The sequence below is a fragment of the Cystoisospora suis genome (assembly GCF_002600585.1).
Source record: "Cystoisospora suis strain Wien I chromosome Unknown contig_1632, whole genome shotgun sequence".
NCBI lineage: Eukaryota > Apicomplexa > Conoidasida > Eucoccidiorida > Sarcocystidae > Cystoisospora > Cystoisospora suis.
Genome location: NW_027154432.1, coordinates 63,963 through 88,356, shown reverse-complemented (window position 1 = coordinate 88,356; position 24,394 = coordinate 63,963). Strand labels below are relative to the sequence as shown.

The following is a 24,394-nucleotide window of genomic DNA, read 5'->3' as shown; positions in this document are numbered from 1 at the left end:
AGATCGTTCGCCCCGTATCGACCACACTGCACGGAGGGAGGGCGCGAGTGAGTCCTGCCCTAGTATCGTAGGCTAGTGTCATTCACCGAAAGTGTGGACTGTCCTCCACAAAAATCGCCCAAAGTGGTCTAGCCGGCTACGGCCTGTTTACCGAAAGGGCGGTCGCACTCAGCAGCATATCCGCACCGGATCGGTTGGAAGTTAAGCTAGGAAGGAATCGAGGTGGGAGTTCGTGATCGGGAGAAAAGAGTTATTTGGAAGACTGATCCAGTGACTCCTGCTCGCTAAAGTCCGTCTCAAGGAGGATGGTCAACTGGGGACTGGTTTGTAGAAGAGCCTACGCGCCAACCCCACTCAACGCGTGACTAGATCAAGGGCACACTGTTGAAAGCTACGGTCAAAAAGAACACGGTCTCTCGAAAAGGACACCTGCTACCCTCGCACTGCGCAGGCCTTTTCGCTGGTCCACGTGTGCGTCGGCAGCACAAAAATTTACAATCAACTGCGTACGATTGGTCCATTACTAGGGCTACTGGTGTAGCAGCTGTAGGCGACGTTCACGCTCTGCTTGAGCCACCCTCTGGAAACCAGATACGGGGCGCCCTTGTAGGCAGGCCTCGGCTGAATGTCACGCCAACTTCGTGACGCAACATTAGACTGGTGCTTTAGCGGACGAGGTCTCTTCAACAAACGGTTCTAAAGTGTCTTCGCTTGAAGCAGTCGACCAGCGTGCTCGCCGAGGTCTTTCTGCAGAACTGCCGGCAGGTGAGTCCACAGCTCTTCCGGGTAGTCGCCGGTGCTCTGCAGACCTCGATCTAGTACTTGGGGTTCTTCTGAAGGACAATGATCACAGCACCTGTTCGTGAGACGCTGCACGTCCCGGTGAACTAGCCGGCGCGCGGACGATCAAGAGAGTGAGCGGGTGTCGAGACGTTGAATGGGCTAACGGCCGCGAGAACGATGATAATGAGGATGGCTTGAGTGTAGGGAAGCCATTAAGCACGCTGAGAAAAACGCGAGAATGGCTGAGGGCCAGTCCGCCTGCTTCCCTACGGCACTCTGACGAACATCGTCTCACGTTCTACACGCAGGTGACGACTCCGAGAAAAACCATGAACCAGGTTGGGGCGGCAGCTCGAGGAGGGCTTCGAGGGCAGCTCGACAGCCGAGAAACTTACGCGGCTCTAGTGCGGGACCGTATATAGCGGATATTCATTTCTAGACCGGTGAGCATGGGCGAGAAACCGAGAACGATGCCAGCAAGGAGTCCGACCACCACTCCGACTGCAGTGCAGGCACAACAACGTAGAACCACTCTGTCTGCCATCGAGTAGTGCCCCGATTCAGTTGATGCGTAGAACACGAAAGCTCTCACGGTCCCGTATGGGTCCTTCACACATGTGTCTCTCATGCATGACCTTCCGCGGTTACGCGGCTCCACTCCGACTTGCCACGAGCCAGACACTCTCATGGAACGGAGCGTACGGAACCGCTAAAAGTACGGGGAAACCCCCTCAGCCCCCCAGGTTCGGCTGTACATTGAGAGCAACTGTGGTCCGATCACTGTTGGCACCTCGGCAGCGCAGAACAACACGGCATACTGCTTGACTAAGGAAGTAACCGTTGCTCGCAAGCAGGAACCCAACACTAAATGAAAGGGTGCTCTTAGAGGGACCCGACAGCAAAAAAACCGCAGAACGTTGAGTTTCTTTGTGTCAGTGAGTGTCGGCAACCTAAGCGTTTCGTTCAGGACAGAAACATGCCGATCTGCGGTATCAGTGGTGATGAAAAAGAAGCAGCCGAGCACAAGCCTCTCCCGCCAGCCACGCTGTGCCAGCTGTTTTTCTAAGCGACGTGAAACTGGGGACCAGGAAAAAGCTGGCTCTTGTTCGAGGCGTAACAACATGAACTCAGTTCGCTGCTCCCCAAAACTGTAAGTATCTGCTTGGGTCCATCAAAAGACTTCCCCAGGCAGCCGAGGTCCTCAGTCGGCTGTGCTCTCCGAATAGTGCCACTTACCCGTGATAGGAGCAGGAGTAGGACTGACCACACCAGCAATCGTCCCACCCGTTAGAGCTCCACCAAAAGAGCCAATCCACGCTCCTCTTGTTCCCATCAGTACCAGAGAGACAGTGAAGGCCATGAGGCCTGCACCGCCGTACAGGGCACCGGTCCAGCAAAATCTAACAAGACCTCCTATCAAGCATCCAGGAGCGAGGCCTGAAGAACAGTATGAACAAACGGTGATCTGCCAGATTTTCCAATCATTCGCTGCTGTCCTGAGCCGTGCGCCTGCTGCTTTCCAGCGCGGTCGAACGAGCTCATCTGCAGGGAAGGCACCATCAGGATACGCTAGCAAAGCCAGAAAACCGTACGAATGTACACAACGCGTGACAGGCGACAGCACAGATGGGCGTGTACTGTCTGGAGAAAGGTGCCACTTAGTAAATCTAGATCGGGTGCAAGCAACCGGCGAGGTGTCGTCACAGTTCAGGCAAGCCACACTCATACAGTCAGCGGCGCTGTCATGTCCCTCCCCGCTGAGGGCCCTCCCAAGCTAGTTTGAGGTCATTCGCGGGACTTACCTCCGAATGCAGCCAAAAGAATCACCCAGCCACCACCGCGGAAAAACGTCCGAGAAAACATACCCTGCGCGCACAACATTGGCACCGAGGACACATGGCCAGACAACGTACCAGATGGCCGCGGCCGCATCCTGCAAAAACACGTCTTCCCACCAGCGGTCTGTATGGCCTCTGAAACTGTCTGCTTTCTCTCGCAAAGTATGAAGTGAAAGGCGAGCACCAGAAGTCCTTTGACGCTCCAAGTCACGTAGAAACCCAGAGCGTGACGAGCAGCTGGCTTCTGGTACAGTCCGCACACGTTCCAATCTCCTGCGGCTTTCGTTTTTCACGCGCGTCTCGCGGTAGTTCCCCCTCAGGTTTCCGGTAGTGGCACATCGAGGCGTGTATCTGTTTTGCAACTGGTCCACGCTTCCTGCCTCACCTTCGAGAACAAAGTCGACATTAAAATTGTCTCTACAAGCACTGCTGCCAAGCTGATCACCATCGCAATGACGCCTCCCAGCAGCACCGGGAGGCAAGTGCACCGGTCGAAGCAGAAGCTGGTGAGCTGCACAACGTCACACATCCCAGCAGGGTGGTTGAGCATGAACAAGTACAACAAAATTACAGCTCTGGTCTGTTGAGCTCTCAGACACCGTTCGTGACGAACCGAGCGACGCAATACGATCACCTTGTGCTGGGCGTCGTCAGAAGGATCAGGGGGGATGCATACAAATGGCAGCCGTGCGCCACCATTCGATCACGGTGCCGGACAAGTGTCTCTTTCTAGTGAAAGAGATTCACGGTAACAGGGGGCTGAATCATAAGCGATAGCTTGTAGGGTTCATCTACGGGTAGTACAGAAGAATGACGGCGGGATAACCTACGGCTGCAGAGGTCGGCACACAGTCCCCAACTAATTGCCGGCGAGCGAGTCTGAGAGCCATAGAGAAGGCAGTCGGAGAACACGGGTGGTCTCACCGGCGACAAGCCTCTACTAGGGACCGGAGGCACAGGAGGCAGATTCTCTTCATTGATAGTAGGGAGAGTGCCAGCCGGTTTGTCTCTGTGCCCTGTAGATAGCGCATCTCGGGGCTGTTCTTCCACCCGCGGCTGGTCTGGAGGCATGGCTGTTACCATGTCGATCCGCTGCTTGTGAACATCAGTGTCGGCTACTGCTGGGCCGGGGAGTGCGCCCGGCGTTGCAGGTGTCTCAACGGCAGGAACAGAAGACACCCCAATAGCGGGCACCTGCACTCCTGGTACGCTCGCCGCAAGCGCTGCCGGGACGGAGCCTGCTTGCCCACCAGGCGCTGGCGGACCAGTCAGTGACGTCACTGGAGGCACGGCCACTGTGGGGGGAAGGTGCTCCGCCTCCTCACTGTATCCCGTCTGTTCATCGGGGTCTCCAGCAGCAGCGGGAGCTAGAGAAGGAACCACGATTGCGTTGACCGGCTCCGTCACGTTCAGTATAGTGGGAGAGCTTATTGACGGGGAGGTAGGTGTAGGTGCTTGAGCAGTCCCTCCAGGACCGGCTCCCGGAACCGGGGTTCTTGCGCCAACAGCCGCGTACTGGACATTCACCGGCAGCGGACCGAGTGGTGGTGGCGGCAGAAAATGTGCAAATGGAAGCGCGTCCGCGATTTTCCGCAATGCGGGGGAGGCCGCTGCCGTTGTGTTCACATAGGGAAGCGAGGGCAAGTCCGGAAGGTGAGGGACGGGCAACTGCGTAAGAGGGTAAACGTTCTGCGTAGTGGTGGTGGGTAATGGCAACCATTCCGCTACAGGCGAGCGTGCCTCATCCGGTGTTGATGGATCAGCATTTAGGAAGAAGCTTGCTGAGTCTATAAATGACGCTGACCGCGGACCTTGACTCCTCGCCGGGTGAAGAGAGATCTGCTGATGTTGAGCTGCACTGTAGGCCGGAGAAGCTGGGGCGGCTCGCTGTAACCCATCTTCGCTTTCGGAAAAGTTATGGCGCGATATCGCCGTCAGTCGCGTACGACTGTCCGTCAACCGTCTTCGGTTTGAAACCGTTGCTGGTGACGCCCCTCTTATGCCGACGTCCAACTTGGCCTCACGTCCCTCTGCAGTATGAAAGGGTTCTGGGGGGAGCGGTGCGAGGAGGATCAGCAAGAGGACCATGCAAAGAAGACTCGGTTCCGCGGCCGGCGGCCGAGCGGCAACCAGGGCGCCTCCTTTTTGCATTCTGACATCTGTGTAGAAAAGTACCTTGAAGGCTAGGTTGTCCTTTGGTGACCGGCTGTCGATGCTTGTCATGGCCCACTGTCTGAGATCCCCGGCGCTTCGCGCCTGCGTCCGGTCCTTGAATTGATTGAGCTCAGACAAAGCCTCTGAATTCGGAGAGGGAAAACTTAATAGATGAAATCGGAAGGTGGTACAAATCATTCAGTCGGCCAGAACCTGTTCGCAGGTTGGCGAGCCGCCCGCCTGAGCTAGCTGAAAACCCAGAAAGCAAAGAAGCCACACCTCCGGCGTTACTTGAAATGAAAAAAGCTGGGCTGAAGAAAAGGTGTGGAAATAATGAGGGAGAATGGAGGGATGTTGGACGACCAATGCCGCTACCATGTCCAGCGTTCCCTTCCAGCCCCAGAGCGCCAGTCGCCGGTATGCAGATGGCACCAGCTTGGACCCTCCAGGGCTGGCTATGAACTTCCTACAACGTTCTGCGGAAACCGTCCAACACTGTTACCGGGGTGAAGTGAACTAAAACATGTTTTACGGTGCATCTTCTCTGTGAAGTGTCCAACACTGGGGTAAGGAAAGTCTGCAGAAAAGAGCATGGGCAGAACTACTGGCAAGCGCGACTAGCGTGCCTCTCGGCGCCGCTGGTCTGCCGCCCTCGTTGAGCGGAAAGAGAGAGGCAGCGCAGCTCTGGCAGGTCCCGCCCTTCAGTCTGAGTCAGAAAGTTGCGTAGCCTTGAACGCTAGGAGCATTTCACTGCTCAAAACTGCTTTAATCTCCCGGGCGATGAGCAGAGTCGCTGCGTGATCGGGGAAGACTCCAGTCGGGGCAGTAGTGACATCGCACGCTTTGCCCGTCGTCTAGATGGCGCGTCCGTTCCGAGTAAAGACCTAGCAGGGGCTTCTTCCCGTATGGCTCTAAGATCAGAGGAACTTTGGTGTCCGCGGTTCGTGCTCACCAACGAGGTTCCAGATCTACGGTGAAAAGTTAGCCAGTCTCAAGTGCCGACGTTTGGAACGTTTATCTCGTTGTCGCGTAAGCCAATGCAACCTGGTATCGTGTTTGTAGCAATTCAAGATTTGTGTCGTAGACTCGAGTCTACGACACAGGCCAGCGACCTGGACTCCCTAGAGGGGACTGAAACACCCCCGTGTCGAAGCAGCGCATCAAACGAGAACAAGCATACGAGTGCCATGCGATCCGCCCCCTTCATCAGGTGACTGCATTTTTGTTCAAGCCTGCGTGAGTGCTCGTTCGTCGGTCACACCTTACCGAGGGGTCAAGAGCGTAAGTGCAGTGTAGGGTCCTCCCGCAGACAAAACAGCGTCTTTCGACGAAGATCGCGCTTGGTGTCGGTCAGAAGGGAAAGGCGGGTGCCGTGAAAATACCGGTTTATATCTGCAAAAGCTAGGAACCGATGCTTCCCTCTTTTGCGCGCACCGCGCAGCCAGTACGTGCATTCATTTCTCACCGGCCAAGCGTGAAGCTTCTGAACCTGGCACTGTGTTTCTCCCCGGGGCTACGCCTAGGCCAGCACGGCAGCACTTCATAAGATCTGTTGAGAAAGGGCCGGGCAAGCATGTGATGGAGTACGGAAGCCTCTACTGTTCACGGAAAACGCGAAACCCAAGCATTACATCATTCCATGAAGCCCGCCTTCCATGTGCCTCAAAGGCGTGTCGCATATCACAAGCCTTTCACAACTGTCGCAGGCGCAGCGCATTGCTCCAGAGGGCACCTGGAAAAGCTCCGCCTAATATGTCTTCAATCTCCCCGCATGAATCAATCTCAATGACTCTGAGACAGGAACAACCAAACAACAAGGGTCGACGAAACTGCGAAAGACCGAAGACGACTGTCTCAACAACTGAATGGTGAACAACTCCGCCAATCTATGGAGGAGTTACTCAGCAATTCCTGGTCCAGTCTAGGCAGTCGGCAGAGCTCTGTCTTCTGCCCCCCTGCGTGAGAGAACACCGCAGTACCGCTGTCTCTATTGAGGACGCCATGAAGTCGTGCACCACTCTGGCGTCGGCTACAGTGAGACAGTGAATGATTGGTCACGTACCTACAGGGCATCCCGACGTCGAAACAGCGGCGCGCCGGTGTTTTACTGACCTGTATCCAGCGTGAGTGCACAGTCGCCGAATAAGTCGTCTTCCTCCGGCTGAACCCGCATCCCGACGACTGCTTTGTTCAGATGACGTCGACGCTTTGGCCTTCCCAACAACAAATTCCTGCACCTCGAAATCGGAAGCTTTGCCCCCGGTAGCGCCCCTTCTTTTCACCACAAGAGGCGCTGTCGGGACTGCGACCACCAAATCAGGTTCGATTTCACCCACCTCCAGCATCGAATCCGACGTCTCTGCCTCTTCAGTGTTACTAAAGCGTGCACACTGAGGTCCTGCGATGCAGACCAGGCGCCTCTGGGGTACGGCAACGTCAAACTTGAAAGGCAGACCGGGAATCTGGCACAGGAATTGAGGCAGCAAACAAAGGAGGGACAGCAGCCAGTTTGCTGGACGCTTGGGCTTTCTCTAGAAGGACAGTTCACCCACCTCGCTCCTTACCTTCAAGTCCACGTTCCTCAGCACCTTCCTCTTCAGCATGCCGGGGCAGTACACGGGTTAATGTAACTGACAGTTTTTCCATGCTCAAAGGTGACGATTTACGACTGCGCCGCCCGACGGCCAAGTCCCACTTCTTTACAAGCGGTGCCGCGAAAGCGCGAATCAGCTGTCACTCGGGGCAGATACACCGCACGGTGGGGCAGGGCCATAGGGCCTACACATACTCTAAACTGTGACGAGTATCTCAGTTTGTCTCGAGCTCGGTGGACCCGCTTTTACCCCGCCCTGCAAGAGCACAAATATCTCCCTAGCCTGCCGTGCAACACTTGACCCTCGGCTCTCTCGGCTCCGTCGTATCCCGGGCTCACTGAAAAATCGATCGCGCATTCTGATGGCGTGACGCCATGGCGGGTCAGGGCCCGGATAATGCCGCTGGCGAAGGTCCTGGATTCTGAAGCGCTGCTCGAAGCGCTCTCGCCCGCTGGCTTACACACTCCGGAAGAGCTTTCCGAAAACAAGCTGCGCTCCCGGTGTTTAGTAGCGCTTTCCAGGATCTGGAAGGCTAGCCACGTCAGCGGGAACCGGGCCTGCAACGACGCCAGGACCCCTGGGGCTCCCTCCGTCTGCCAGATCACACACGGGGGCTCACAGTTCCGCAGTTTCGCTACCTCGCACATTGCCGGAGGGCTGGTTTCCCGGCACTCACACCAAAGTGCAAAATTGGATGTTTCTTGGCACAATGTGGAATCAAGTCCCAAAGAACATACACGAAAACAGGCTCCGACCTTCTCCCGCAGACCATTCGCTATTTCACTGTATACGTAGCCGCTATCACCGCACCCACGTACTACCAGTGCGGGAGGTAACACCGACAGGTCAATGGCTTCCACACCAGCCAATCCGAGGTCCGCCCCTCTCGACATACTATGCGAGCTCAGATGCGAAGAGAGATTGCTTAGGCGATGTGCGGAGCATATCGGAAAAGACGTTGGGCACCGGACCTGAGGTGGAACTGTGTAAACTGCTAACTTGTCAACGAAGCCGGGACGCTTGATGGCACGCAGCACGAATATGAGGCCGGTTCAGCCAAACGACAAGTAATGAAGAGCGTACCTGTAGTGAAACCCAAGCGCATCGCAGGCGAGCGCAATCTCCCGGACTCTGGGCGTCGAGAAACCTGTACACCGGCCCGGCAGTCAGAGGCGGAAGATGCTCCGGAAGGTCAGCCGGAAGGGTCATAATTCGCCTCTCCCGCAGCACCACCCCAAGGACAGACTCCAGGCTGCAGACGGAGAGGACACAAGCGGAACCAGGGGTCTGCTCACTGGAGAAAACTGCTGTTGCGTGTGCAACAGCGGAAGACAATGGCGACTACGGCTATTCTCCTGATAATGCAATTCTTTCCCAGTTTCCTCGCAGTGTTTTTGACATTCCCTATTAGGTATGAAGTGGTTGTCAACTGCCAAACACCAACAGTAGGGATCGTTCTTCACTTATTTCGTGGTAGTAAGTCAACTGGCAGCAACAAGCTGATGGCCATGTAACCCGCCAGGACGGCTACGAGGTGGGTCCCTCGGCTGCACTCGATTCCAGACCGACGTTTTTTCAAGCGACACCCCATAGAGAACTTCACACCGACGTCGCCCAGAGACTCAGCAAAGGATCTATCTGCTTTATGAGGCACCACAGCTGGCGACGAGACTCGGCTCCAATGTCTCCTCCCGAGAACACTCGAAAACAGCAAATCTCCCGATAAGTCCGGAGTGGCGATCGGCACCTACAGTCTTACCGGTCCAACAGAAGAACCAGTAGATCTACCGGGGGCCCCGGCATCACGGCCACAGACCACAAGAAACCTACAGCCTGCAGGGAGAAGCCATACAGGAACGAGAAGAATGTTTGTCGGAACGTTCAAACTGAAACAGGGAAACAGAGCGCTGAATTCGAGCACTCTAAGTTCTGAACCAACTGCGGGAAGGGCCCTTACCTCTCCGAACGACAGTTCTGTCACTCCGCCACCTAAGTGCTGCCTTAGAGCGTTTTCGAGCGCACCCTGGAACTGTGAGGCCGCGCGACGCTTCTCGTGGGCCCAGAGTTTTCTTCTCGATGAACCAGAACACGTCTTCGCCGAGCCCCTGTCGCCGGAGTTTGAGATTGCCATTTCGGTTCCCTCACTGTACGAGCTAAGCTGGCTCCCCAGAGGTAGCAGCAGGAGATGTAGGTGAGTCGACTGAGGCCGACCGGGCGAATCTAGCTGTCCGTCTCGCCGCACACCCCGAGAAAGCACAAGGTCAGGTTGTGCTGGACATGAGTTCGGCAAGTACGCGTGGAGACCAGAGGCCAGAAATGGCATAGCACGCGGTAAGGGGCCGAGATGTTGGTTATTGTCAGAGGGTGCAGACCCATCAAGTTCCTTCTCCGGTGAAAGGGCCCCCACACCGGCTTCGCCATTCGGACACAAGCAACTAAACAAATCAAGCCGGGCTGCGGCGACGAAAAGTCGCAGAAGCCGACTGATTGGCATCGTTGAGACAGCGTTGAAGAGAGAAACAAATGCACTCTGCAAAGACGCTGTCAAAGGGGGCTCTCCGCCATGGTCTCTTTCTGCGCCTGGTTTGTCTGGCGAGCAAATGAAAAGCTGTTCTACGGTATCATGTTCTTCAGAACCTTCTGGACAGGGTGATGCCGCCTGCTCGAGCAGCTGCGGCAGCACGACACTCTGCACTTTGGGTGGCGCCCCCGCGAGCAGGTGCAAGAGGAGCTCCAGCAATAAGATTTGCTCTGCATTTGACAACTGAAACTGCATAGCCTCTGCTTGACGAGCAGCTTCCTCGTTTGTGTCTCCACGACCGCCACCCTTCACCAATGCCCCCGGACGTTGCAGGAAAGCCTCCGACGCAGGATTCATGTCTCGAGAAGCGTTGCCTTGATTGGCATCGGGCGTGTTCCTCAGGGTGTGATCGGTGCTTGAGAAGAACAGGTGACCTTGTGGCTTGGGTACTCGGACAAGCCGCATCAGAACAGCTTGGATAAGCGCACCGAAGAAAAACCTTCTCCGCTCGGTCACAGCACCGTCTCGTCGCCGATTTTGCTCAATGGACCTGAGGAGTCGCTGGTTATCTACTTTCTCGGCTTCACGCCCCATCAACTCCGGAACTTCGTCGCCGCGCTGCTTCCCTGGATTTGCTTCCACTAGCTCATGCTGTGCTTCCCCTTGCCTACTCACCCGCGTCAGGTTCTCTTCTCTTAGGCTGAAAGGGAGGTAAGCAGGCATGGCCGATATTTGACGCGTTTGCAATGCCAACTGCTGGAGCTGAAACACGGAGGCTGTGCCGAGGTTGGATACGAACAGGGTGTCAAAGGCATTGTAAAGCGCTGACAAACTATCTTGGTACGAAGCTACCGATGCAAACGGGGACAGTGTCAGCGCGCAAGCCTGTCCCTGAAATAAAGTCTGTAGAGTCGGAACGCTCCTCTCTTGCCCGGCAGCTTTGGCTTCCTCAGTGCAGCGTGACACCTCATTGAACCACTGCAACTCTTCGTCGATGACCTGTAAGAAACGAGAAAGCGGGGTGAAGCTTCATCCCGTGCTTTGGTTGTTACACTCAGTACGACGGACCCCGCCTGTACTGAGACGGTCTGCCGGAGCCGGCATGCACGGCCATCCCATCGACTGCCGGCCGACAACATCAAACCTCTGGCAAGACGTGCCTGTCATCACATGTCTGGTCAGGAACGCAAGTGGTACTCGGGCACTCACTGTACCACTGCCAAGTGGAAACCGCTTTAGAGGTAAGCCTTGCCCCAGCTACAAGCCGGAACGCTTCAGGAACACAAAGTGCCAACACAGGCACCAACTTCCCGCAGACTCCCAGCTGCCCCCCCAGCGTAGCCGAGAGACTGTGCGGTCACTAACACACAGAAAATCAACGTCGGGAAACAGGGGACAGGAGTAACATCATGATAGAATCAGAAAGTGCACTGTTTCCACCCCTGCCACACTCCTACGGTAGTGCTTCACCCCTGGTTTGGCATAGGAGGTCGTGTTGCCATGGTATCTCTAGAATTCATCTGGCGCTCACCGTCATCGCAGTCGCAATGGTCGTGAGGGCCAGTTTCCGAAGGGGCTCCGCGAATGCCTGGGCACCAGTGTTCGACACGGCAGAGTCCCCATTCATTTGAATCGAGGACTCGGGTTCTCCAGTAGGTTCTTTTCTTGAATCCGGAGACACTTGTCCGCTCTCCAGCAATTCTCTGGGATGACCGGCTGCCCACACTGCGGCACTTCCGCTAGCGCCATTGGTCGATTCCACTTGTGCACTGCTCTCCCCGCCTGAGACTGATTCCAGCAGCAACTCCCCGTGCTCATCGAATTCAAGCGACGAGAAGACCGCACCGCTGTCGTTTTCTTCTAGAAAGGAAAAAGTCTCGTCTTCCTTCCCTAGTGTCTGCCCTACAGCCTCTGAGTCCTGTGCTTTCTCAGACGCTGCTGGAGTGGTCGAATGGCGGGCTTCAATTTCATGATGCTGGCCACCAGAAATCCCCACTCCACCACCCCTTGCGGCGCCTTCTCGTGCTCTTCTTGTCACCTCCTCACTTTCATCAGCGGTGGAGTTCCGTTCAAACGACAATGGTCCTTCTGGCGGTACACCGCCTGAAAGAGCAGCAGCTCCACCGATTCCAGCTGCTCGACACAGGAAATACACCAGAGCTGAAGCAGGTAACTGTACAGTGTGCTGCGTCTTCAATGATCTTTCTAGCGCCGCCGATCCTCCTTCCGTTTGAGGACCCTCATCCATCGGTCCTGACTGCTTTCCAAGCGGGGACCGCAACGCCTCCCGAAAGGGCAGTAACCGCGGCACAGCCAGGCGCTGTTTCCAAATATTTAGAAGAGTCGGCAGAATCAGCGGAAGGTGTAGTGCATCATCTACAGACGCTTGCATAGCCAAGGGCGCTGCCCAGGCACCGAAGCCAGGTGACGGAGCGCCGTCTCTGTTGGTATCCTTTTCGCCTGAATGCCCCAAGTGCTTCCCCGATACAACTGTCGACCTGTTGTCTCTTTCTAGCGCTGACGGGTCTGTCCGCGATGCGGACGCCCTTGTTTCCAAAGAATGCTGACTCTGGGTACCGTCCGGGACGGACTCTACAGGAGGGCTCGCAGCAGCCGCAGCGTCAGCACTAAGCTGAAGCATAAGGCCCTTCGGACTAACGGCACGGACTCCGGGCGGTCGAAGCGCCGCCTCGAAGAGCACATGAAATAGCCGGCAGATTCTATGCAAGGAACTTTCCGGAATCTCCGTCTGCGACAAAAGCTGTGTGGTATCCAGAGCTGCCAAGATTGGGTAGGGCAGGAGAGGAACGGGGCTTGGAGGGAAGGCCCGGAGTGCGCGTGTCATGCTGAAGTCGGCCGTAGAGGACGGCGACCCTAAACTCTTCCTGGAAAGCAAGCTCTCTCCGGAGAGAGTCAAAGAAGTGGAAGACGAAGAAGCAAAGAAGTCTGATGAGGGAGCGGGACCCCCTTCCAGGTGAAGCGAACCCGGAGGACGCGGACCGACCGTGGAAGCTTTCAAAAGTGGATCAGTCGACGCCAAGTGCGCGGCGTTGAATTCAGTGAGAGGAATCGGTCGGAAAGGCGGCTGCACAGTATCTGGGGGGCAACTGCAGATGCCTCGGATGAACGCGTTAGACACGGCAACGGCAAGGCTTTCCAGAAGGTCATACCGAAGACCCGAGGCAGCAGGCATCTGGCGAAGTTTCAAAACAGCATGGGCGAAAGGAAACAAGAGCAACGAGACAAAGCAGCCACATGAAGAAATCTGCTAAAAACTGGCGGGGCGACGTTTACCCCTCGATGTGTTGAGCCGCCGCGTCGGTTTGATCTTGCTCAGTGCCACACAGCCCTACGTTTGGTACGCCGGGAGTGACAGTGCCAGACGTTGCTTGAAGCCTTTCTGCGACGACACGCCGAAGGCTTCTCTCCAGGCGGCTACAGAGATCCCCATCAGCCTCTCCTGATTCGCGGTGATACCGCACCATACGGGTGTTCGTTCACGGACTGAGGAGGCGTGGGTATCAAACACTTTTCTAGTAGTGCGGCCAGATTAGTCAGAGTACCAACGCCGTCAGTAGTCTCACCTGGCTGACGGCTGCAAGCATGCAGACAATGTCGGAGGGAGTCCGGACACCGCCACCGGCTGTAAAGGCCTTGACCATCGCCGTGTCACGCCGGCGAAACCGCAGATCGCCTACCGGACATTTCACACAAAGGGAGTTACCACGTAACAGAGTGTACACTGCAGGCAAGAAATGCAGCCGGCAGAAGGGAAGCAGAGCACCGGTCAACCCCCCAGCAAAACAAAGCACATTCAGCGACATGTGCTGACGTCCTGCGGCAGTGGCCGCCGAAAGCACTGCCAGTGACAAGCACTTGCGTCCCCAAACTCGCACATGAACGGCGGCATTGTTCCCTACTATGATCTTACTGAAGAGTGACCAGGCCTGCGCGGCTGCCCGACTGACTACTACTAAGGATGAGGCAGAGGCACACACAAAAAGGATACGCTCACTATGACGTTCAGGTTTTCCTGTGAAAGTAAAGACGGCAGCCTTACGGAAGACTTGCTGAATGAACAAAACTTTTCTCATCTGGCTTTCCCGGCCCGTTAAAGGGGTCCTGGACAGAGCCTCGACATAGCTGACATCTAGCACGGTGTCCAGGTACGCGAGGAAACGCTGCACAGGCAAGTCTCCGTTTCTCGTCACTTGCTCGGCGCTCCCGTCTCCATTTCGCTCCTAAAGTCGCAGCAACCAGAACATCAGGTTACGCCAAAATTTGCTGAATCGCTTGCTGTCTATCGGAGCGGGATCCTCCCGGAGACCTATACCGTCAAAGTCGATCAACAGGTGAGGCTCAACGGTCGCAACTCGACTTGGTCGCAACAGATGAGTAGTCGCCACGCCGCCGTGTTCCCTCAGCCAAACCGACATGCCCGCACCAGCCCTCACTGTCTCTACGAGAAAGGCTATCATATCCACAAGGCAGAAGTCTGCCTCTTCATTGAAAACAGCGTTTCCACCTGTGGTCTGCCGCAGTATCCCGCTGCTCACTGGACGCACGCATGGCTGCATACGGCGCAAACGCCCGGGTCCGAGGAGATATTTATAGGTGGCACCGATATCAACTTTGATTGCAGGGTATGCTTCCCCACTTGCTGGGGCTCCCCCCGGTATCTAGACCTACTAGTACGGTGAGGCCGCATGCCCGACTCTGTCTCAAGCGTTCTTGTCACGGGTGCATGCTAAAACCTACGGTATTATCCCATCTGCAGACCCAGCGCCAGCGTGCACAAAGAATTATAAGAGCTGCCACCAGCCCAAACGTCTCTTGGTGGGGTTCTCCAGGTGGGGCAACTCGGAAAATAAGGTTCTGGAGCTTCTGAAAGAGTGCAGGCGACGCTGGTAGGCGGTACGGAACATAGCAGGTGCCACGGAACTCGTGCCCCCGCAAGGACGCTGGTGCGAGAAATGAAAGTAGAGCGTGAGGCGCAGTCGGAGAAACAAACGACACCGTTGCACTTTGAATACGCGCACTCGGAGAAGGGAAAGAAGATACAAGCTGAAGGCCGAAAAAAAGAAACCACGGGGGTCAAAGCAATTAGTGAGGAACTGACGGGCCTCCCTACCACAAAGCCAGAGCGCCTCCCAACAACGCCGCTTATCACTTTGTCACTTGAGATGGATCATGCAGAAGGGTGGCAGACAGCTTGCGAGCTAGTGCCGAGGAGGCGTTTTCTTCCGCTCTTGTACTGGCTCGCTTAACTACACGATTTCCGTATCAACCGTGACATAACCATGCTCAGCCTCAGAGTCCTGCCACTGGGCTGCGAGCCTGTCTGTTTTGAAGGGAGCTCCAGCAGCGTGATACAGGCGAGATGAAGAAAGCGATGCTGCATAGAACACTGAGATATCCTGTTCGGAAGCTCTGCACAGGCAACTCTAGTGGCGACGAATGCCGCCGCCGAACGTCCCTTCAAGCGAAGATGGAACGAAGGCTACCGCCTGCATGTTTCGGCTCCAGAGGTAGCTGCCAGGAGCGTGTGTTTACTCCGCACAACACTGAAAGATCAAGCGAACATTTTGAAACTGCTTCTCCGTCTGCGCGGCTCAGGACTACGCTGCCTCGCCCGAGCTCGGTCAAGGAACCCAGCCAACTATCTGATGCTACAAAGAGACTCTGTCGGATCCGGCGGCGGACACACCAAAATCTGGAACTGGAAATTGTGAAATTCTCTGGCTTGAGCGCTGCTCCACCGAGGCGCCAAGTTGACGAACTTACACACCATTAGCGTGATGAAGTCCCGGGGACGCTTTTGTACGAACTCCAGAATTTGTGTCTGGGGCGCCTGCAAGAGAGCCGCTGCGGCTCTGCAGTGCAAGTGCTCAAGCGCCACCAGACTGCGCGGCAATGAAAGCCACTCGGCCACCTCGCGCCCCTCATCGCTAGCCAGTCCTCGCCCGGGCCGGTGCTTTTCTCTCGCTACTCTCTGCTGTCCAAGTTGCTCTGCCAGCTGCCACTGTAAAGCCTGCTGCATGCCCCACCACGACAGCGCACCAGGTGAATAGCAGCCCCCGAACTTCACCTCCTGGGGTCCGCGGACGCAGGGTGGTATCGTGTGGCTTTCTCTCGCATCCGATGAAGTCGGTGCAGTTTTTTCGACGGTCACTGGTCTTTCTGGCAATGCCCCTGCCCGTGATTGCAGTTTATCTCCAAACTTCTCCGATACACTTGAGCCAGAGTGGGCATCGGAGTATTCAAAAAGACCCGAGGCAGGGCACGGGGCTGTAGACGCCACCGACGCGTGCTTCAGCCAAACACACTCAGGTTCAGCAGCCATGGCCCACTGGAATGCTGCATCGTCAAGCAGCTCTTGGGTAGCCTGAATGCACTCCACGCCGTCTCCAAAAAGACCGCGGGCCCCCCACAGTCCTTTCAAAAGATTCTCCCAGTCACCCGAGCTTTCGCCGCCGACAGCTGAGAGGAGCGTTGGGGCACCTGCTACCGCAGACTGCCACATTGCCGAGGTGTGCACCAGGCCACTGACGTCCGACAAGGTAACGGGTATGTCACGGGGTGCAGCAACATGTGCGCCATCAGGTGGGGACGGAGAAGAAAGGAAAAGAAAGGGCAGAGACCGAGACAACGAAGAAGGAAACACCGAAGGCGGCGACGGTTCCAGGAGAGGCAAGTCACTTGACAGAGGCGCATCAGGATCTCTAAAACACGGCTGCCTCCTCTTCCATTGCTCTTCGCGCCGACGCTGCTCGAGGTACCGGTAAAGCCGAACAAGGTGGACCTGACGGACACGGGCACTGCATGCAAGATTGGCTAGCTCCACCACTCCGGTGGGGATGCGGGAGTACACGTCATCGCAGGTCCTCTGCATCAACGGGGCCCAGGGCAATGCCTAAATAGAAGAACATGTGCAGAGAGGAAGCGAAGAACCCTTACACGCACAGGAAAATGCTGCAGTGTGTACATACGTCAAAAGTCAAAACACAATGGCGCCAGCCTCCTACCGCGTGAACGCTACATCCTCAAAACTGCCGAGGCAATGAGTGCAGTGATGGCCAGCTACCAGACCGCACACATTCTCGCACACTAGAACGAGAAGCCCCTGAACATAACATTGTTGGGGCATCACTGCGGAGACGTCAACGGGAAGTGACTACCAGCTAAGGCATATACATTGCATCATGAGGGCGCTGACCTCCACTCAGGACGTTAGTGGTTCCTGCTGTTTGAGACAGAGAAGCTGGACAGATAAATTTGCGAAGCTTCCCCTTCCAGCAAAGAGAAGGGATACTGCCTCGGCCATTACGTAAGTGGTGGCGTTCAGGCTGTGTCGCTTACAACCAGTCACTCACCCCCTTGCAAATCAAACCAACACTACAAGCGGGGTAGTCACCGGAGACTCCCAGAAGCCGGACAATACCTGGAAGAAGAATGCCAATTTCTCAGAAGCAGGTACAGCGGCCGTCTGCTGAAAGATGGTCCATAACTCGTGCCAACAAGCAACTAGAGCAAAACTAGAGCGGGCATAGCCCTCGTGAGAAATGGGCTCGTCTAGCGTCCGAGGAGGCCGCACAGACAAGGGAGCACTGAAACCCGCGCTTTTCGGACCGTCGAAAGCCGAAGCCTCCGGGGAGTCGCGAAGAGAAGGGTTCTCCGAACTACGAGGAGTCATCAGCTGGTCGTAGGACGCGATAGCAATGCGACGTAATTCAAAGGCAACACCCGCCCAGTCGGAGGAGGAGGAAATGAAGCTTGCTGGGGTGAAACACAGGTTCATTTGAATGACAAAAAGAGCAACATAGGGTAACTCCATCCTGCAGAACCTGCGAGCGGAAAAAGTAGACGCATGGCAGTCTCATAAAAAAAACACAGCTCTCACGGGGTAGTGAAAGAGCTACGGGCTCCTGCGTGCTCGGAAGGAAGGTTGAGGCTGTTCAGTCTGGTGACCATAGTACATCACATCATACGACGAACTACTGTTCACCCATGAAAGGGGCCTATTACAGTGTTCGTATAGTCGTGCAGGTTTGCTGCCTCGGGTCTGCGAGAACCACTGCGGCGCGAACGAGTCACAGTCAGTCGGTACGTGTGGCTGTACAGTAGCTGACCAAACTAAACCGACTTAGCCCTCTTGTTCCACGACCCGGGCCCATGCCCTGGCTTGCTGTTGCCTAGGCCCGGCTTGAAGCAGAGAGACGCGCTGAGTGAAGACACTCAAACAGCAACGGCCGTGTTGCGAGACCAAGCATATCAACAAGATTCTCATTTTTCATTACGTGATACCTCTCACGGGAGCACTCTGTAGAGTGCTTACTCAACAAAAGCGGGTACAACATAGCTGTTGCCTACACCGCCGGAATACGCAGAACCGAACTGGAAAGGAACCTGAGCAGGCCTCCACTGCAAGATGAAGGCTAACGTGTCTCGAACCATATCTTGGGTATCAGGCCATCACCAACTGGCCCCGGGCATTGACCACGGTGGTCGCCGTACCCGTGAAAGAGAGAGTGACGCTGAATCGGCGTCAACTGCCAGAAGACCGGTGACCGCAGCGCCTGTGCATTCCCGGACGGAGACCGCCCAAGGAGTGAATCATCCTCTCGAGGCCGGAAGGCAGAAGAGGCTTCTGCACCGACTGAGCTCGTAAGCGGTGCTGAGGCGACGTACACCGAGGGCGGCGGGAAAAACGGAGCCGGTTCGAAGATGTACGGGAAGGACGGGAGTAAACACCGCATGAAGAAGACAATGTTGGGCCGCAGGTCTCGCAGTGGACCCTGCAGAGTAAACCACAGAGGAGATCGCTAAGGAAGTAAAAACCTCCCCAGCTTTGTCTTATTGATTGCTTTTCCCGCTGGAACCATCGTCCCCCTTCGCCTTGCCTATCAAAGATAGCCTGTAGCAACACAGGCTCAGAACGTGCTTCAACCAAAGTGCGTAGCGACTGAGTATTTCCTCCGCGACAAGGAGAAACCGCTAGATAGGTTTCCCGGTGCGGCTGCTCCTGTTGAACAGCCAGGAATGAGCTTGGCGCGAAAACGGCATGTTGCACTTTACGGTCGCTGGCCGCTCGGTGTTCCAGATTGCCATGCTAGTCCCTGCGCGACACTAGGACATGCTAACACTCTCAACGCCAACTACTACAAAACATCGGCAGTCCCCGGAAAAAACACAGTTTGTTTTATGACAGACTAACGCGACAGAGGCGAGTCGAAGGCAGACTACTCCCTGCCGGCTACTAACAGACTCTGGACTCGTGAAACTGCCGAGACGTGCAATGCCCAACACGTCAACTCGTTCACATGGTTGCATTCGCATCATCGGCCACCGTGTGCGGTCCGACTTCGAGCATAACCGAGCTGTGTCAGACTCGGTGTGGTTTGGTCCTAGGAGGGGGCCGGCTGGGAGGCCGAGGCTTTCCCAGCTCTCAACCCGCAGGCGGTGAGACCTACACCGTGTGCTTCATAGGGATCCCTAACCTTCACACTAGTTAGATCTTCATCTCAAGAAAAAAAGAAACACTGTACCTCTGCGTCCCCGCTGTCAGCTGCCATAGGATTCGCCACAGTACCAGAAACTCACTAGGTGTTGCAGACTGTTGAAGAAAGCCCACCATACAGTGGGGCTAAGTCTCACACCCACTCTGGGCGTGCGCGGGGGTCCCCCTTCCACGTCTCCAACTCCAGAAGGCAAGATTAATCTTCCGAACTCCACGGCGTGACCCAGGCGCTGGACACAGCGCCTAACCCACGGCAAAGCCCTGTTCACTTCGGCGGCTGCCATAGGTGTCCCGGACGTCCACGTTGGCAATCCTTGCGGCAAGTCAAGAAATCCAAGTAAGGAAACAGAAGCTCTGTGTTTGCGATTATGTGCCGGTGGGTGCACACTATGACCGGCTGTCTCAGCAGAGGTAGCGCTCTTCGCGGAGGATGAGACACCTGTCTCATCGGAGCCTCCTTGGTCTCTCTCTGGGTCAGACACAAAAGCCGCTGAGTCTGCAACAACTCGCTCTGTTGTCTCACTTTCGCCACGCAACTCGGTGGCCCGCGACCTCGCTGGGTCAAAGGTCAGACCGTCACCGACTGGGGCTGACTCTGATTCCCCGCCAGGTAAGGGAGATGTCGCAGAAGGACTCGTTGGCGCAGGCCCGTGACTTTCTGCGACAGATGTCCCACTATCAGGACAGGGTAACTGACTCCATGTTGGCGCCCCCGCCGCCTTGGCCTTCACTGAATGGTCCGAGTCCGTCGGCCTGACTTTCCATGCCCAAGAATTCAAACTTTCAGTGGGTGGTTCCGCATAGATAGCCGCGTAGACAGCTAGAAGCAGCTCAGCCTTGAATACCATTGCCAGGCGGCCTTGCTCTGCTACCTGCCGACGAGCCCTACTAGGAGTGATCGCACCCGGGACGGGCTTGTCGGCTGCGGTGCCTTGCGGCAGCAGCCGGAGTTCGTGTTCGATCATCGCTAACGCGCCCAGGGCAAGCGCCTCGCAGTAGTCGAGCAGGGGACCTGGAGCCCCCGGAACCGTACTTGCTCCAGAGGCAATCTGGGCGAACCCGCGACCGTACGCATCTGTACTGGGACCCACCGCGCCGGCAGCCGGCGGTCGGGACGGGTGGGCCTCACTTCTTGGGTCACGTGCTGCGCTGCCTGTTTGTTGGATTGAAAGGCCGGAAGCACTCGATTGAACAACGGCAGAGCCAGGATCACGGGGCCGGCCCGCCCATGTCTCTGACGATGCATGCGGTCCACCGGAAAGACGCTGCGGTGATCTGACGTTTGTTGAATCAGCTTGCCTTGAGAGTCCATTCGCTCTGCTCGCGGGTCGCATGAAACCTTGGCCAGCTTCTGGAATACTACGCGTCTCGCCTCCGCTCGACGTGTAAGGTCCTAGATCAGCGTGCGGACTCGGGGAGTGGTGTACTTTCAAGGTCCATGCAGCTGGCTTTGGGGTTGTTATCGCCCACGACTGGGGCTGTGGTTGTGTCCTCCATGACTGGTCGACAGCACGCGACCGTGTGCTCGCATCCTGCTGCAAACCCAGCTGTTGGCGGGCCAGGTTCCCTCTAGCTCCCTGCGTCGCATTCGCGTGCGCTCCAGAGGGAGGGTCGGGTGCTACACGAGCAGGAAGATTAAGCCTGGCACGGATTTGAAAAGCGGAGTCTGTTGGGCCCGCAGTCAAGCCACGGGGTTGCTGTATGTGACCAGGCGGACGAAGGGAAGTAGTCGACGAGCTTTGCAGAGTCTGAAAGAGATGACATCGCAGGCTAAGCAGACCGGACGCGTGTACAGCTGTGAACGTGCGCCTGAAACGCGTCCATACTACTACAATGTACGGCATGCCTGACACGCTCGCTTAAGTAGGCGAGAAATGACGTAAATCCACACGCAGGTTGGTATCGAAAGAGGGACACCGGAAGGCATTGTTTGGAGTGTTAGCAGCAGGCAGTCCGCGTCTACATAAGCAGCGAGGTGGTATACTTCGAAAAAAAAGACATGTCTCAGTGTCTCATGACTAAATAGAACAGGACGACTCATTACGCCGATACCCTCGCGAACTGGCCAGAAGAGAGAAGTGGCTGTCAAGGCTCAGCACCCGGACAAAGACGCAGGACCGGCAGACGCCGGAGTCGCCAAGCTGCAGAGTGTTTTGAAGAATAGCTTGTCCCGGCACTCACTACTGGCAAAGCCCAGTGAAGAAAGCATACTAAAGAATTCACGTATTTACGTCGGCGATCTTTCGTCATTCGAAGAAGCATACCCTATACGGAGGAGAACCTGACAACGCAGTCAGAAACCTGCCGGATAAGCCACCAGAAGAGCTTGTAGCGTTTCCGAAACCCAGAGGCATGCGCTCACAGGGATAGAAATAAGGGAGGCTAGGTGTGGCCGTGGTGCTGCCTCGAGCTTGACTCAACTGTCGGACCACTCGTAGGCCACTGTCTCCGAACTTACCCGTGACGCTGCTGCCGCAGCGGCAGACGAACGCGCTGTTGCCGACATCGACCTCCTCAGAGATAACAGCCTAGCACGCGTGGCAGCATAGGTGAGGGCGCTAAGATATGACACCTGGCCGTGCTGTAGTCAGTGACAAGCGGCGTGCCGCACGCCCAGGGAGCACCCGACAGGGGGGCGCGGCTAGCTGAAGCCTGTTTAAGGGCTGAACTCCTCCAGGGCCATTCAAGCGCTACGCGTCCACGTGGTGTTGCCCAGGAGGGCGGAGAAGCTGGAAAAAGTGAGATGAGTTTTGTGGGGTTCGAGCCAGAATAGCTCTCTCTACACGCATGCAGCAGTGGAGACAACTCGAGAGAAACAGGGACCACGCCGTAACGCCCTGACGAGATCTGCCAACCAAGCAGCACAATTCATTCTGTCGCAGCGTTTTTCACGAGTGGAACTGAAGTAGAAAAAAGATATTCAAGCTGATATAAGCACGTACGGCCAGCAGAAGCATTCTGCGTTCCGCTTCTCCCCAGATGCATGCTCCTGGTAAGCAGAACACCACGAGAACCTTCGGTGCTTGCTCGGTTAAATGACTGTAAATGTAAAACGGGCGCTTGCGCCCAATAAAAATTCTGCAGGGTCGGCGGATCTTTCGCTAGATGCACCACACACCGGTTGACTGCCCTTCTGGTGTCTTGCGCGTTGCTCGCGGCCCTGGGGACGCTGGCCGAAACGGTGACAACTGGTCCAGGACCAGCATCGAGACACCAGCGAGTCGGGCTTCTGTGTATACAAGAACCCTGTCTTGCAGACTTTTCTTGCTTCAGATGTCTTTCGCCACGCTATGGACTCAGAGTTGACTTCGAGAACTGGCTTCGAACCTTCCTGTTTCCTAGCGCCTTTCCAGTTTTACGAGGATCGCTGCTTCCAACCCCAGATACAACGCGTCCTTCAGCAGTTAGTGGGCGCCCGGCAGCGGCCCTACTTTGGGCTTGTTGCCGCCAGTAGTTATATATTCCCTTTTCTCTCTCCACGAGCTGTCGCCCCCCATTCTCCTCGCGGCCTGCTTGACGAGCCGAACAAAACAGGAAGGGGCGGACGTGAATCTGCGTGACGGGCTTTGCGCAACCGAACGATTTTCTGTTACAGAAATATATGTGAAATCACGCCGGCGGCCCCTGACCGCTAATAGGCAGGTGCCACGTGCGGGCGGGCCAGTTGCAAAGTAAGAATTGTGAGCAACAGCAACTGACTTAGGATCGGTCTGAGCCGCGGCGGCACGTGCGCTACCCGTGAATTGCAAGGGTATTCGACAGGTTACCACCTTCCAAACAGCCCAGCTCGGTCCCGGTGTTTTCGTCGCCGCTATCAATGAGACAGAAGGAACAGTAGTCCCCGCTCGCAGTCCCTCTTCTGGGATGACAAGGACTTCGGTCGATGCGTGGAGACGCCGGCTCCAGCCGAAGAGCGTCTGTTGACTCTAGGGTTCTCAGGCCCCCCGAACCAGAGGCTCACACCGCAACATTGTGAACGCATGCTTGGAGGAACCAGCCACAGTTCAAAACGAGACTAGGGTAGTCTTGCCCAAGATTCCAGAAGCTTCTATTGCATGCTGGTCGCAAGACGGCAGAGCCGGTTGGCGGAGGGCAGCAGCCAAACCTGACACCTATGGAACATCGACGTGTTAGTGTGCGTAGCAATAAGGAGAAGTATAGACGGCAGATTCCTGCAAGCCGTCCTTTGAGGAACGGGGTTGCTGGCTCATATGAGCACTCACGTACGGCAGAAAAATCCCGGAAGATTGCAACGCGTGGGTCGTGGGCTCGCTCACGCGGAACTCATACGGACTTTCCTCAACGTCACAGCCAGGTCCGGCAGCGTTGAAGCGGTATGGGACATAGCAAGATACTCGCGACGTCCATCGAAACTCATCGAAGGGACAATCTAATGCCGTGTGGTCAAGATAGAGGCGAACACGCACTGATAGGGTCAGGGCCTGATTTACCAACAGGAAAAACCTGCAGTGCTGCCGGGGCGCATGAGGGACCACCTGCAGGACTCCACTGAAAACGCAGGAGGTTGAGGACTGCAGCCGTTTACCATCGGCGCTAACGGAGCAGGTATGCCACAGAGAGGCACCTTACCCTGGTGACAGGTGGTTCACAAGGGAGCACCGCATTAAAGGAGACGCATCTGAACACCGAATGACCTAATTCAAAGCCGCCCTAATTTTTCACTAACAATAGTTCACACCAAGGGCACCCGCCCGATGGGGAGCGACTCACGCGTCCAAACAGCCATTTGTGGAACTTCTGATACCGAGGGTCCCGGAACTGGGAAGTTCTGCTCGGGGCAGCCTGCAGGCTCCCCCAGCGTCAGGGGGACTGGCAGAACGTGCCCCGGTGAGGAGGCCACTGTGAACCTTACGCGCTGTCGGGCTGTGCTACGGCAGTCACCCGAGAGCTAAAAAAGCTCCAACGCGATAATGAAGCGCAGTTCAGATCCTGAAGTTTATGGATTGTCTTTGGTTAAAATCTGTGA

General features: G+C 56.1%; 1 protein-coding gene across 1 annotated transcript; it reads right to left on the bottom strand.

Moving 5' to 3' along the window:
- Positions 1–652: 652 nt before the first annotated feature.
- CSUI_003603 (protein transport protein sec31) lies at positions 653–24,354 on the bottom strand. The gene is made up of 21 exons (XM_068063799.1): positions 21,866–24,354; positions 19,491–21,155; positions 18,405–18,685; positions 17,332–17,734; positions 15,679–16,803; positions 14,649–14,954; positions 13,951–14,131; positions 13,475–13,584; positions 11,422–13,083; positions 9,327–10,889; positions 9,129–9,202; positions 8,453–8,621; positions 7,708–7,962; positions 6,888–7,237; positions 6,042–6,566; positions 3,546–5,024; positions 3,007–3,132; positions 2,586–2,649; positions 2,020–2,220; positions 1,179–1,284; positions 653–833 (listed from the first exon to the last, which is right to left on the bottom strand). Exons 1-15 carry the CDS (start codon positions 21,911–21,913, stop codon positions 6,467–6,469), a joined length of 8,292 nt encoding a protein of 2,763 aa, XP_067924225.1. The 5' UTR covers positions 21,914–24,354; the 3' UTR covers positions 653–833; positions 1,179–1,284; positions 2,020–2,220; positions 2,586–2,649; positions 3,007–3,132; positions 3,546–5,024; positions 6,042–6,466.
- Positions 24,355–24,394: the final 40 nt, after the last annotated feature.

Bases quoted from the DNA above. Each gene is read 5' to 3' on its own strand.
- CSUI_003603 (XM_068063799.1), bottom strand. From the start codon at position 21,913: ATGTCGGCAACAGCGCGTTCGTCTGCCGCTGCGGCAGCAGCGTCACGG. The intron at 18,686-19,490 runs GTGAGTTTCTGG...TTTACTCTGCAG, and splicing joins TCAACAGTCTGCAACACCTA to GGTCCACTGCGAGACCTGCG. The intron at 16,804-17,331 runs GTATTGTCCGGC...TCTTCTATTTAG, and splicing joins AATTGGCATTCTTCTTCCAG to GCATTGCCCTGGGCCCCGTT.